This window comes from Magallana gigas, chromosome 6, assembly GCF_963853765.1.
Source record: "Magallana gigas chromosome 6, xbMagGiga1.1, whole genome shotgun sequence".
Taxonomy (NCBI): domain Eukaryota; kingdom Metazoa; phylum Mollusca; class Bivalvia; order Ostreida; family Ostreidae; genus Magallana; species Magallana gigas.
In genome coordinates this window covers 56,433,577-56,447,899 of record NC_088858.1, presented here as the reverse complement: position 1 = coordinate 56,447,899, position 14,323 = coordinate 56,433,577, and the positions used below count along the sequence as shown (strand labels likewise).

General features: G+C 39.3%; 2 protein-coding genes across 2 annotated transcripts; both read left to right on the top strand.

The window, feature by feature from the left end:
* Positions 1 to 651: 651 nt before the first annotated feature.
* On the top strand, positions 652 to 6,241 carry LOC136276422 (uncharacterized). The gene is made up of 7 exons (XM_066088325.1): positions 652 to 906; positions 1,061 to 1,228; positions 1,501 to 1,715; positions 2,052 to 2,325; positions 3,404 to 3,489; positions 5,606 to 5,735; positions 6,042 to 6,241. The coding sequence occupies exons 1-7, from the start codon at positions 834 to 836 to the stop codon at positions 6,239 to 6,241; spliced, it is 1,146 nt and encodes a 381-aa protein (XP_065944397.1). The 5' UTR covers positions 652 to 833.
* Positions 6,242 to 6,580: 339 nt separating this feature from the next.
* Positions 6,581 to 13,555, top strand: LOC105335537 (cartilage oligomeric matrix protein). Its single transcript, XM_066087805.1, has 17 exons — positions 6,581 to 7,014; positions 7,103 to 7,243; positions 7,356 to 7,433; positions 7,771 to 7,920; positions 8,000 to 8,104; positions 8,184 to 8,291; positions 8,788 to 8,956; positions 9,323 to 9,441; positions 9,799 to 9,851; positions 9,941 to 10,026; positions 11,025 to 11,120; positions 11,286 to 11,464; positions 11,792 to 11,840; positions 11,993 to 12,264; positions 12,396 to 12,493; positions 12,580 to 12,719; positions 12,996 to 13,555. The coding sequence occupies exons 1-17, from the start codon at positions 6,724 to 6,726 to the stop codon at positions 13,100 to 13,102; spliced, it is 2,241 nt and encodes a 746-aa protein (XP_065943877.1). The 5' UTR covers positions 6,581 to 6,723; the 3' UTR covers positions 13,103 to 13,555.
* The last annotated feature ends 768 nt before the right edge of the window (positions 13,556 to 14,323 follow it).

The window sequence follows — 14,323 nt, the reverse complement described above, 5'->3', positions numbered from 1 at the left end:
GCACGTACGAACGCACGCACAAATACAACAACATGCAATTCAATTCGAGCCTCATCGGAATTCTAAAAATAGTTACTAAGATGTGATATAACATACTTCACATCGAATTTGATTTAATATTAATCTTTTTCATATAGAGCAAATCTCTCTCTCAGAGTTAATCTCTCTCACTCTCTCTCTCTCACTCTCTCTCTCTCTCTCACTCTCTCTCTCTCTCTCTTTCTCTTTCTTAATAAAGTGCATGAAGTGGCTGGGCTGGTGAAATCAATATCCCCCTACTTCTAAACCGCTATGCACGACCTCCCACCCCAACTACTTTGTACTTTAAATTAAGTGAACTAAGTTTCTGAATGATTAAACGTAGCTGCTCTATCAGCAAAATAAATTAAAATTAGAATCAACATCTTCTCAAAGATGAATAACTTGTATGTAGACTTGTTCGTGATGGGAAATTTCAACAAATCATTCCCCAACAACAGGTGCGATTTGCGGGGGTGGTCGCTCATCGGGACGGGGTAATCCCGCCAACAGCGGGGGCGTGCGAGAGATCTTTGATGCCGATCTATAAATAACTACAGACTTACATGTATAGGGGAAATCAAATGTGTATCCCATTTATACTTTCATGACCATCGCATTTGGAAATATCCTCTCAGCAATAAATAATCTAAACACTTTGGAGTCACGAGTTGAGTCAAAACACTTCAAGACATCGGCACTTGAGTGTGCAAATTTTGTAAGCGCCTGTACCATAGTTCCGACATCTGTCTTAGAGCACACAGCTCTTTTTAATTTCATTTGACTCTATATACACTGCACGTACGTTTGAAGTTATGAACCATAAGTTCGTATTTTTAACCTGTGTTTTTTTGGGATTAATCAAAGTTTCTTTGGAATTTAATAAAGGTATGTTCTTTGAAAACTTGTAATCCTAGCTTTGTCATGATATGTTTTTAAGTCACAAAAATATGTAAAATATCTGTAAAATTAAAATGACAAACTGTCGAATAACCACGTTTTACATGTTACATACCGTGAACTTTTGTTCATTGATTGAAAGTTGAACAAGATGCCGTAAGTTCGGCGTTTCTGATGACGTCAGATGTCTACCTGACGGGGGAACTGTTCGACGAGGAGGAACGGCAGGGGGCGCTGGTTCTGTTCCGGGGTGAGGACGAGGCTCTGGGGACAAAGTTTATCGTATACCTGGAGTTCACGTCGCATCAAGGTATTGTCCAGGAATCAATTTGATGAACGACCGCAAATCTGGGCAATTTCAACATTGAATTTTAATTGAATATTAACTTTTATCATTCCTATATTTATAAATAAGTTCATTATAGATAAATACATTGTTTTCCTAGTCTTATGAAATATTTATTAAGTAAGTTGTATAATAGAACGCTTAAACTCTTTGAAAAACTTCAGAAATGTCACCACACTGCATTTTTCTTTTAAATTGTGTTTGGATTAAATGATTCCGTTGGGTTTTTTTAATAGTAATTATCCATGTAAAATCCCGAGATGGAAAGGAACTTCAAATAACGTTCCCGTGTCAACCTCAGCTAAAAGAGAAAGATATCCGAATAACGCTTCATTTCCAAGATCTGCTCAACTCTCCCAATAAAATCCTACTGTATATTAATTGTAAATTGGTGGGCAACGAAACCAGTTCTATCCCCATTAGAGAGGGGCTAGTCGGTACTCAAAGACAGGTAAGACTCTCATCCAACCTTCTCTCTCTCTCTCTCTCTCTCTCTCTCTCTCTCTCTCTCTCATGTTGTTTACATGCAAAGTTTTTACGGACGATGAATAACGTAATCAAAACCATTTCTATGCATGATTGACACTGGAAACATGTGGCACCGTATATACTTGTCAAAAGCAGAAAACAGAAGCAAATTCCTCACGTTTTTAGTACCAACTTTCTTACATTAGCTTCCAAAAAATGAAACCTCACAGCGCACATTATGTGTTACAGATTTTACAACAGCATAACACAGCCCTATTATTACGACGACCTTTGACCTTTGTTGTTTTTTTCTGTGTAGCAAATCAACCCCAGATTTTGGTTTTATATCGGAAGTGACGTCCGACCAATTCTTCAGAACCAGGGCTGTCCTGTCAGCATACCGACACAGAGCCCTTCTTCCAGGAATGTCCACGAGACCATCGTCCGAGTGGTGCTTCCCAAAAAACCAAAGGATAAGGAAATGACGTCATCAAAGGACAAAACGGACCACTCTGCGCGGACGTCAGGGCACCAACTTCCGGAAAGCCGTAATAAGATAACACTTCCGGATCCTAAGTCCACAAACACTATGGGTATTAGAATATGTTCATATTCCCGATGTCTAGTATAATATATGCGATTAATTGTTATGATACTGCTAACGTGTAAATACTAAAAAATGTAAATGTCACATATTTTAACTAATTGGATATATCAATAAAGAGCCGTCTGGATTGCTATTAGAGTGTACTTTGCATTTGACAGCGATATTTACATACAGCTAACATGTCAAAGTGTTGTGTTCGTGTTCGAATGCAATACCTCTATATTTTTTATTGATTCAAAAATATCAAATAGCAAGAATGTCCATTTAATTGATCAAACGATCTGAATCGCGGAGGATATGATAAGTACCCGCCACACATTGATACTGTAATGATACCTGAAGTGGCGATCTTTATAGTATCAGGCACGTAGCATCGTTTTTGAAAGGGGGGGGGGCCAGACCCATCCAAAAAATCTTGACAAGCAAAAAAAAAAAAAAAAAATTACTTTTTCAAAATCCTAATCCGTGGGGGGGGGGGGGGGGGGGGGGGTGGGGGGGGTGGGGGGGGGGGGGGGGGGGCTGGCAAAGTATATAACTTCAATTTCAATCCTAATTTCCTTATTTTCATATAAATTTTTTACATCAACCAAAAAAGTGGGGGGGGGGGCAACTCCATGATAATTCAATTTTTATATGTAAATTTTAACGAAAACTTTTGCTGCGAGAAAAATAGGGGGGGGCTTGGCCCCCCTGCTCCCCCCCCCCCCCCCTGATGCTACATGCCTGAGTATGCCCCAAGGGAGTGTCTACAGAACGGGGGAGAGGGTTCAATCACCTGAATATATACTTATAAAAAATAAACACGATAGAATTACATGCATGTTTCAATACAAGTATTTAATCTTTCTATAACAAATACCATGGCATCGGTTTTTAATTGGACTGTGAGACTGGTAGATCTGTAAGACCCGGATGTAAGACATGTACAACAGTAGGCTCATGAGGGAAGCCTCAAAAATCTCGTTGGTGAATAGACACAATCTAGCCCTGCCCTGAATGAAGGAAGCTCTGTTTTTGTATTTGTAATAAGACTCTGTAGGACTGATGGATCTATGGAATTTCAGATCCTGCCGAAGCCCGAATTCTTTCTACATCTTTACAATCGTTGACTTCCGCCGTACAGCAGTTACAACGGGAGATAACCCTACAGGTCGGTTAAAAAGTTATTTAAATTCATAAAAAAAATCATTATTTAATACCTTTTGTGTTCACAAAACAAGCTCAAAAAATGTTTATATGTACATAAATGTAACCATAAAGTGTAAAGAAATTATCTATTCACTTCTATATCCAAACGAAATGTTTAAACATACATCCACCAACTATTATTTCTTCTGTTTCTAACGGAAAGTGGTTGCAATTCATGGCTCTATAGAAACTGACAGATCTGAAATCTACACCATTCAGTTGTAACCAATTTCAATTTGTTGAAACCTTCAGCAACCTAAGAAAATTCACGGTCTAAGCGAAATATAAATGATGTGATATCAGACACAGATTGCCATATAATACGTCCATGTTATTAGTATGTCTTTTATATAGCGTACTGATGAACATCAACAATAATAAAGTTAATTTTACTTACTTTTTCCGATCAGTTAATTAATTTGTTAAAAGAAAGATGTAAATATAAACAATAAAATGCTTTCTTTTAGATTTTTGTGGTTAGAAGTTAGCGATCATTGCAGAAATTTTTTTAGAAAACCTAACGGGGTTTATGTAATTTTACTGCAATGTCGCTACCTTCATAACCACATGATTCCCCAAAGAAAAAACTTTATTGTTTAAATCTTTACACTAGTGTACACATTCTAAAAACGGAAAAAAAAATATATAATAACATGCACACACTGTTTGGAAAAAATGTTTTAGTAACTGTCAGGCACGTAGCATCAGGGGGGGGGGGGGGGGCCCACTTTTTCTCGCAGCAACTAATTTTTTAAGATTTACATATAAAAAATTGAATTATCATGGAGTTGGCCTCCCCACTTTTTTTGGAGGATGTAAAAAATTGATATGAAAAGAAGGAAAGTAGGATTGAAATTGAAGTTATATATTACGCCCCCCCCCCCCCCCAAAAAAAAAAGGGAAATAAGACTTTCCCAAAATCTTCAAAATCCTAATCCGTGATTTTGAAGATTTTGGGAAAGTCTTATTTCCCTTTTTTTTTTTTTTTTTGATTGTCAATATTTTTTGGATGAGTCTGCCCCCCCCCCCCACTTTCAAACGCGATGCTACGTGCCTGACTGTTAGGCAAGTAACTATCCGATAAACGCTAAGAATAACATAATTATTTACATTCGGGGTACATCACCCCTTGTTTTTCAATAACACGTCAAATCTGATCACGGTGTATGAACACAAGTAAACGTCATCACGCGTTTTGTAGAGATTAATATTGCAAGATTAAATGAAATGTTCAAATATACGTAAACAATTTGATATGCATTTTTATTACATACTTAGTAATAAATAAAGGTTTTTTGCATATGTGATACAGATGACATCACAAAACTCGTATCGGGCTGATACAGGTTATCAGCCCTAGATACGGATCCGTATCACACCCCTTGCGGAACTCCTCTGCCTTCTTTCGTTTCGGCATTGTGCATGTTTACATACGAAAAATAAACATTTGCTACAGTTGACATTTCAAAGTGCATTTTACTACAAACGATAGCAACTGTTTAGGAGCAGTTAATTTGAAAACCTGGGGAAATCTGGTTCTGTTGCTATATGTTTAGTAAAACAATAATAAGATCTCATATTTTTATTTAATAGATGTACACACTACTTTCAAATGATATTTAAAATCAATTTGTTTAAGTTGGTCCTTTTTTAAAAATTTTATTACTAAGTATGTAATAAATATAATAATACATACCCTTTTTCCATATCACAGCCTGTATCAGCCCTCGACCAATATCATCCCTCGGGCTGATATTGGAGTCTCGGGCTGATACTGGCTGTGATATGGAAAAGGGTATGTATTATTATCTATTTATCTCATACGTGTGGTGTATACTACCTTTGTGATAAACTTTTGCTTTATCAACGAGTAATGATATATCACATACTTCCGGTCCGAACTATTGTTGACACAGCTCATGCGTCAACGCTTCAGTGATCCAGTTTTTGAAGATTTTCCCGTATATTCCACACCACTATTTTTACTACCAAAACTTGATATAAGATGATATACTATAATATATGGCATATGATATATTTTTTCATATATATTCATTGAATCGTTCATTAATTGCTAGAGTCAGGAGACGCGCTATCTCCGCGAGGTGTTGAGCCGCTGTGAGATGTGCAGAGGCGGAACTCCTTCCACCAGTAAGATCAATGCAATGTTAATCTGCCACATACAATCGAATTTCAAATACATGGACCGTAAGTTTAGCACAATGATCTAGCATATACTATATATATGTTAGTAGCTTAATGTTATTATATAATTAATTGTCATGTAGTAAATTTATTTATTGCCACCCGGTAAATTCAAAATTTACAATATGACATAATGTAAAATATTGTACTTTTGTTCGTTCAGTCACTGCTGTTTTTTAATGTCAGAAATAGTGTAACAGGCCTAGGGTATCAAAGGCATCCTTCTGTTAGCGAACAGTCATATGGGTGTAGACTTCAGACTTTTAATATCTGTGAGCGAATAGTCTTTGATTTGAACTGTTTTTGTAGACCGACCGGAAGTCGTGGCCACGTGTCAGGAGAAGCCCTGTTTTAAGGGCGTGGTGTGTGAGGATACGTCACAGGGCTTCCGGTGTGGAGCGTGTCCTGTTGGTTTTACTGGAGATGGAATCACGTGTGCTCCAAACATCACATGTGACAACAACCCGTGTTATCCAGGCAACTTGATGTTCATACATTATTATTTATAAACGTGTTCATTTTAGATTTAACCTTTTACTCAATTTAATTAAAATCAGACTTGTAAAATCAAACCTCTAAGATATTTTATATATAGACAATTTTAGTTTTAGTTAAATAGTAATATACTTGAATGGAGTTTGTAACAGTACATTTTATTTTTAACCATAATTATTTATGGAAACAAGGAATGATTATTTCATTGCTTTGTTATGATGTTTATACAATAGTCTTCATTTTGATATTAGAATCATAATTGATCGCTTACTATCAAAACTGAGTCACACATTACCTGAAATGTCTCTCCACAGGTGTTTCGTGCACGGAAACGGAGGGTGGGGCCCGGTGTGGTCAGTGTCCAGTGGGGGTCACCGGTCACGCCTCACGGGGCGGTTGTCAGACCGTGGAGCGATGCGAGTCCGATCCTTGTTACCCAGGCGTCGCGTGCATCGAAACGACCTACGGTTACACGTGCGGGGACTGTCCAGAGGGAATGGAGGGTAACGGAACAGCCAATGGCTGTGAACCTATCCCTGTACGCTGCGAACATTTCCCATGCTTTGATGGCACCACGTGTTTGGATACCAGTGATGGGTACCAATGTGGTGCATGCCCACAAGGAATGACCGGAAATGGGACCAAGTTTGGATGTCGTCCTATTGAATGTGCGGACAATACTTGTTTTCCGGGAGTGGAGTGTGTGGATTCTGCTGCGGGATTCCAGTGTGGCTCTTGTCCGGACGGGTACAAAGGAAACGGAAGTCACTGCACCGATATCGACGAGGTTCTCGATCCCGCGATGCAACCACACACAATTTATTTTCTAATGATATGACCTTTCTTTGCATTAATTCTTGCTTTATCTTTCCCAGTGTAGGGTATTCAACCCCTGCAGCGAGATGTCGGCATGCATCAATCTTACTCCCGGATTCAAGTGTTCGAACTGTCCTACTGGATTTTCAGGAAATGACGTATTTGGTGTCGGCGTTGAAGGCATAGAATCCTTAAAACAGGTTTAATGCTGCGTGTTTTCTTTTTCCTTTTTGTAGACTATTTGTAATTCTTTCGCAATCTGCCCTTATGCAACTTGTAAACTTCAGTTACTTCACTTTTTTACCTGTATAGGTTTGCGAGGACGTTAACGAGTGTGAGGACGGGAAGAACGGCGGCTGTGTGGATTACTCCCATTGTACCAACACACTGGTATGTTATATACATGTATTCTCCCATTGTACCAACACACTGGTATGTTTAATACATGTATACTTCCATTGTTCCAACACACTGGTATGTTGTACCATTACTCCCATTGTACCAACACACTGGTAGGTTATATACATGTATACTCCCATTGTATCGACACACTATTCTCTTCAAATCAACCTACTGGTAGTGTTTTTCATTACCATGTTCACCACAACGATTACCATGCTACCGCAGATATTTTATGCATTGTATTTTGATTTTGATAAGTTAGCATAGACTATACTCTAATGTTACAACCTTTTAAGAGCGTTCGATTGACTCTCCTCTATGACAGGGCTCCTTTGTATGCGGGGACTGCTTTGAAGATTACGCAGGGAACCAGACGGTCGGCTGTCAGGAAATGACCACGTTATGTCCAGACGCCATCACCGAGTGTCACAAACACGCACTGTGCATTATGGGAACTTCCGGATATGACTGTCAGGTACAGTGAAATATCTACACAGAGATAACTATATCGTTGTTTATGGAAAATAAACTTCATATTCTGTTTAACTTTACAGTGTAGAATTGGTTACGCAGGCAACGGGAAATTTTGCGCAAAAGACAGTGACCTGGATGGAGTTCCTAACATTGAACTTCGTTGTAAAGAATTCCGGTGTGCAAGAGTAGGTTAATTCAAATTGTGATGGTACTGTATATTGATAATACTGTTGGATAATAATAGCAAACGTTTCACGAATACAGGATAACTGCCGGGAGGTTCCGAACAGCGGCCAGGAGGACGTGGACTTGGACGGGATCGGCGATGCTTGTGATGAGGACATAGACGGTGATGGAGTCGGAAACGATCCGGTAAGAGATGAGTGTTACAGACATATTCTAATGTTATAAAACAAACATTGATAATGCTTCATACTATCGCGATTCGCACCGCGATTGAAATCACAGTCTTTAACATAGAGTAATCGTAGTATTCTTATCAAATCTAACCAGATCTTGAATATGTCATGGCAATCGTGTTAAAAGTAGGAAAAGTGAATTTGGATGGTGAAAAATTCTTCGATCAGCACGATTAATTTTCATTCGTTATCATTCGTTATCATCGTATCAAATCACCATACATCGTTACCAAGCGCAGCATGTCAAATTCGTGCCATCTAATCGAGATGGTCTGGATCTGTATTGGAGGAGACATGCACCACACTGCGCTGCGATCATTTGCGATCGAATCCAAGCCTAAAATTTAAGAGAAGTTTCACGATCACCTACAATTGGTCAATCGCAGTGTTTGTAACAGATCGCTCGGGGGTGGGAGCCTAGCCTAATGAATATGCTTAATGTATTGTAGGACAACTGTCCGTATGTGGCAAACCCGGAACAGGAAGACTCGGACGAGGGGGACAAAGATCGCCATGGTGACGCGTGCGATAACTGTCCTAGTGTCCCCAACTCTGACCAAGAGGACACGGACAAAGACGGCCTAGGGGACGCCTGTGACCCGGATATTGATGATGACGGTAAGATGATGATGACGGTGAGATGATGATATTGAAGACGACGGCGAGGGTTAACAAGGGATCGAAATCAAATCGTTTCACAATCTCTTGTACGAACAACAGGTCTGAGTAGAAATGTTAAAAACATAAAAGATGAAACATGATAGAACACCGTGTCAGTTAAAGGTTTAGGCTAATCCTTGAGATAGAAACGGTGATGTTATAGAGTAAAAAACGTTTGAGTTTCATTTTGTTTCCTTTGAAGTAACATTGCAATGATCATCACTGGATTGCAGTTGCTATTAAATCACTGTCCTTACGGTATGAAAGTCGTAAGATCTAGCATCCTGTCATGTATTGATTAACACCGTGATGTATTTCTTGTAGGACTTTTGAATGAGGTGGACAACTGTCCAAAGGTAGACAACCCCGATCAGATCGACTCTGACGAGGACGGGGTGGGAGATCTGTGTGATAACTGTCCGTTCACCGCCAACAAAGTACAGGTAACTGTCCGTTCACTGTCAACAAAGTACAGGTAATTGTCTGTTCACTGCGAACAAAGTATAGGTAACTGTCTGTTCACTGGCAACAAAATATAGGTAACTCTCAATTCACTGCCAACAAAGTACAGGTAACTATCCATTTACTGTCAACAAAATATAGGTAACTGTCCATTTACTGTCAACAAAGTAGAGGTAACTGTCTGTTTACTGCAAGCAAAATACAGGTATCTGTCCATTTACTGCCAAGAAAGTACAGGTAACTGTCAACTCACAGCAAACAAATTACAGGTACAACACCCATGGACTCCCTGAGGCTTTAACAAAGCATTCTCTAATCACGGATACATATCTTTACAGAATGACTCGGACCACGATTTTGTCGGCGACGTCTGTGACACGAATGAGGACGAGTAAGAATGTTGACTTTAATCTCGATGATTTTGTTTACTGTTAATATCATAAGCTAAGTCATCAATGAGACTGGTTTAATATTGTACAGGGATCGTGACGGTGTCCAAGACAACTACGATAACTGTGAGTTCCTGCCCAACGCCGACCAACTGGACACAGACGATGACAACCTGGGTAAGGCGTTCATACCAAAGGTACAACCTGGGTAAGGCGTTCATACCAAAGGTACAACCTGGGTAAGGCGTTCATACCAAAGGTACAACCTGGGTAAGGCATTCATACCAAAGGTACAATCTGGGTAAGGTGTTCATACCAAAGGTACAACCTGGGTAAGGCATTCATACCAAAGGTACAATCTGGGTAAGATGTTCATACCAAAGGTACAATCTGGGTAAGGTGTTCATACCAAAGGTACAACCTGGTTAAGGCGTTCATACCAAAGGTACAATCTGGGTAAGGCGTTCATACCAAAGGTACAATCTGGGTAAGACGTTCATACCAAAGGTTCAATCTGGGTAAGGCATTCATACCAAAGGTACAACCTGGGTAAGGCGTTCATACCAAAGGTTCAACCTGGGTAAGGCATTCATACCAAAGGTACAATCTGGGTAAGGCGTTCATACCAAAGGTACAACCTGGGTAAGGCGTTCATACCAAAGGTACAATCTGGGTAAGGTCTTCATACCAAAGGTACAATTTAGGTAAGGAATTCATACCAAAGGTACAATCTGGGTAAGGCGTTCATACCAAAGGTACAATCTGGGTAAGGTCTTCATACCAAAGGTACAATCTGGGTAAGGAATTCATACCAAAGGTACAATCTGGGTAAGGCGTTCATACTAAAGGTACAATATGGGTAAGGCGTTCATACCAAAGGTACAGTTTGGGTAAGGCGTTAATACCAAAGGTACAATTTGGTATGGCCTTCATAACACAGGTTAAATCTTGGTAAGGCCTTCAAAGCAAAGGTAAGAGTTTCTGACCAAGGGAACAATTTTTGTGAGTCTTTCTGTCCAATGTTTTTTTTCACGTATTAAGCAAATAGACCAGTCCAGTTCAAGAAAGTCTTTTGACCAAAGACGCATTAACTTGTTAAGGAAAGGGTTGGTGTCAATGGCTGTTGTTGATCTTACACGTAGTGCTCACACCTTTGCTGTAATATTCTTACGCAGGCAACGTTTGTGATGATGACGATGATGACGATGGCATCCTTGATGATGACGACAACTGCCCCCTAGTGTGGAACCCTGACCAGACTGATTCAGATGGTGAGTCGATAATCAAAGAGAAAATATCCATAAATCTACACAGATGAAAAATTTCAATTGCAACAGGTTGCCTCTCCATAAAAACTTAAAAGCTCTATTTTAAACACCTATATTACGTATGTGTTGGCTTGAAGTTTGTTGTAAATCAAACCGACTGATGTATAGGCGATGAGTACGGAGACGCATGCGCAGAAGACAGTGACGGGGATGGCTATGCTGACGTAGAGGACGTCTGTCCGGAGCATAAGGACATCCACTCCACCGACTTCCGGACCTTTCAGACTATCCTGCTGGACCCGGTAGGAGATTCTCAGATTGATCCAGAGTGGCACATCCGTAATCAGGTACATATATCGAGATCGTTGTCCAGATTTTCTGTAGCTTTGATTTTCTTTATCTGACATAGTAAGTTTCCTTACTAAAACACGTCGATTGATACTAGAGTCCTCGTGACATATTTTCATTAATACGCTTGTCACCACTGATTTATGGAAAAGGGTATCAAGTACATACCTAACGTATGACACATACCAAGAATTCTTTATATCTGAGAAATAATTCGATGCTTTGATTTGTTACATATTTTCTTTGGAGTTGTCTTTCTGCAATGTAAGCCGAAGCATTTCATGATGTAAGTTTACGATGACATTAACATAGAGAGAGTTTTTTAGGGGGCGGAGATTATACAGACAAAGAACAGCGACCCAGGGCTGGCAGTCAGTGAGTACACGAACGTGAGGTTACTGCATGACGTATGATCTAATACCTTAGTTTATCGGATTCTAACAATTGCCATTACCTAGGAAATCCAAATTTTTCATACTATCATATGTTCTTTTGCATTATAAAGCATGCTTCGTTTTCTTCGTCAGGTAATACCACTTTCTCTGGAGTCGACTTCAGTGGAACATTCTTTGTTAACACCGAGGTAGATGATGACTATGCAGGGTTCATCTTTAGTTTCCAGGACAGTTCTAAATTCTACTGTATCATGTGGAAGAAGTCTGCGCAGACATACTGGCACCCTACTCCATTCCGCGCAGTCGCAGAACCAGGGATTCAGCTGAAGCTTGTGGATTCCAAAACTGGGCCCGGTGAATATCTCCGAAATGCTTTGTGGCATACTGGAGACACAGAGGATGAAGTAATTAATCACAAATATGTTTATTTTGGGTCGTATTGGGTGGCTTGGTGAATACTAGTATTTTATATGTAAAACTGTCCCTATTCACGGTTCATCTTCCCAATTAGTTTACGTGTTTTGAATCTCTGCAGGTAAAGCTTCTCTGGAAAGACCCCCGTAATGCTGGCTGGAAAGAGAAGACAGCGTACAGACTAGAACTCATCCATCGGCCAGACATTGGCCTCATCAGGTATGCCAGGACGAGAAGCAGTAGTAATCCGTCCATAAATAAATAAACCTATTGTATAACTTACTTATAATTGGACTCTATTACAGGATGTTGTTATTTGAGGAAACCAATCTGGTGGCGGATTCCGGAAACGTTTATGATGCCACACTGCGAGGCGGGAAGCTGGGAGTATTTAGTTTCTCCCAGGAGGGCGTGATTTGGTCCAACCTGGTCTACAGATGTAACGGTAAGTTCACTAATCACCAGTGTTCTAGCTTCAGCTTTAATTTAATTTCAAAATACTATGGTTTCATTAAATGAATATTCGTTGAATACCATTTTTGTGGATTTCGTTGTTAAGTTAATTTATTCACGAAAAACCTGTCTTTACTCTTAACATCCTAGTATTGTATTTGGGATTATTAGCCAAGAATTAACATACAACGTATCCTTAAAAGTGTTATATTTTCATTAAATCCGCAAAATTGATGCCTACAGTCGTTCACTTTTCTGCCCTTTGCAGACTACGTTCCTAGTGGTTTACTGAGGGAGGGGGCTGAACCCCTGGAGCCTATGGACGGGTTCCTGGAGGACTCGGGGCTGCACGAGTTTGTCAGGAGACGTCGCTAGAGATTCCTCTGTCGGCCTCACTTACCAATACTCACACCAAGTCAACACCTCAAAGATAAAAAGTTCCGGAAAATGCTACAAAAACGAGGAATTGTTTAGATGTCAATTTATTAAAACTTGTGTTCGATCTGAAGTAAAAGTAAATAACGTTTGCTATTTCCACAATATGCATTGTGCATTTGTGTGAATTATTGTCTCTAATAAGCCCAGATAAAATTGAATATTTGGGGATTTTTTTCTCTGAATGATAAATATTCATCCTTTAGAATGATAAAGAACATTCAGCAACGGACAACACTTCATGGTGGTTGAGAGGGGGTATTACCGAAACGTAACGACTGCATGAAACAGGCAGGCATTGTACATTGTCACTACCTGGCGTTGTGTCAACAAGGTCTTACTGTATATTTACCCAAACGATGATCTTTTAATGAATACATGTATAAAACAGTGTGTTATTGCCTGGGCTAACTTCCGCTGATTCGAGTTCTCAACATAAGCATTGGAATCTAGGAATATTAACGTTATACATACCTGTGCAAATACTTTTTACACACTTTTAAAAAAATCGTCGACCACATCTGCGACAGCACTGTTCTCATAATGTTAGATATCATTGAGCATAATGTGAGGTATCAATATTAATGAGCACAATGTGAGATATTCATGAGCACAATGTGAGGTATCAATATTCATGAGCACAATGTGAGATATTCATGAGCACAATGTGAGGTATCAATATTCATGAGCTCAATATGAGGTATCAATATCAATTGGCTCAATGTAAAATATCAATGAGCTCAATATAAAGTATTAAAGTCCATGAGCTCAATGTGAGGTATCAATATCCATAAGCTAAATATGAAGTATCAACGTCCATGAGCTCAATGTGAGGTACCAGTGTTTATGAGCACAAAATGAGGTATCAATATCCATGAACTCAATGAGATATATCCATTAGCACAATATGAGTTATCAATATCCATGAGCTTTATGGAAGATATCCATGAGCTCAATGTGAGCTATCAATATCCATGAGCTCAATATGAAGTATCAATATCCATGAGCTCAATGTGAGCTATCAATATCCATGATCTAAATGTCAAGTATCAATATCTATGAGCACAATATGAGGTATCAATATCCACGAGCTCAATGTGAGATATCCATGAGCACAATATGAGTTATCAATATCCATGAGCTCAATGTGAGCTATCAATA

Bases quoted from the DNA above. Each gene is read 5' to 3' on its own strand.
- LOC136276422 (XM_066088325.1), top strand. From the start codon at position 834: ATGAACCATAAGTTCGTATTTTTAACCTGTGTTTTTTTGGGATTAATC. The intron at 1,716-2,051 runs GTAAGACTCTCA...TTTTCTGTGTAG, and splicing joins TAGTCGGTACTCAAAGACAG to CAAATCAACCCCAGATTTTG. The intron at 2,326-3,403 runs GTATTAGAATAT...ATGGAATTTCAG, and splicing joins TAAGTCCACAAACACTATGG to ATCCTGCCGAAGCCCGAATT.
- LOC105335537 (XM_066087805.1), top strand. From the start codon at position 6,724: ATGGAGGGTAACGGAACAGCCAATGGCTGTGAACCTATCCCTGTACGC. The intron at 7,244-7,355 runs GTTTAATGCTGC...TTACCTGTATAG, and splicing joins GCATAGAATCCTTAAAACAG to GTTTGCGAGGACGTTAACGA. The intron at 9,442-9,798 runs GTAACTGTCCGT...ATATCTTTACAG, and splicing joins TCACCGCCAACAAAGTACAG to AATGACTCGGACCACGATTT.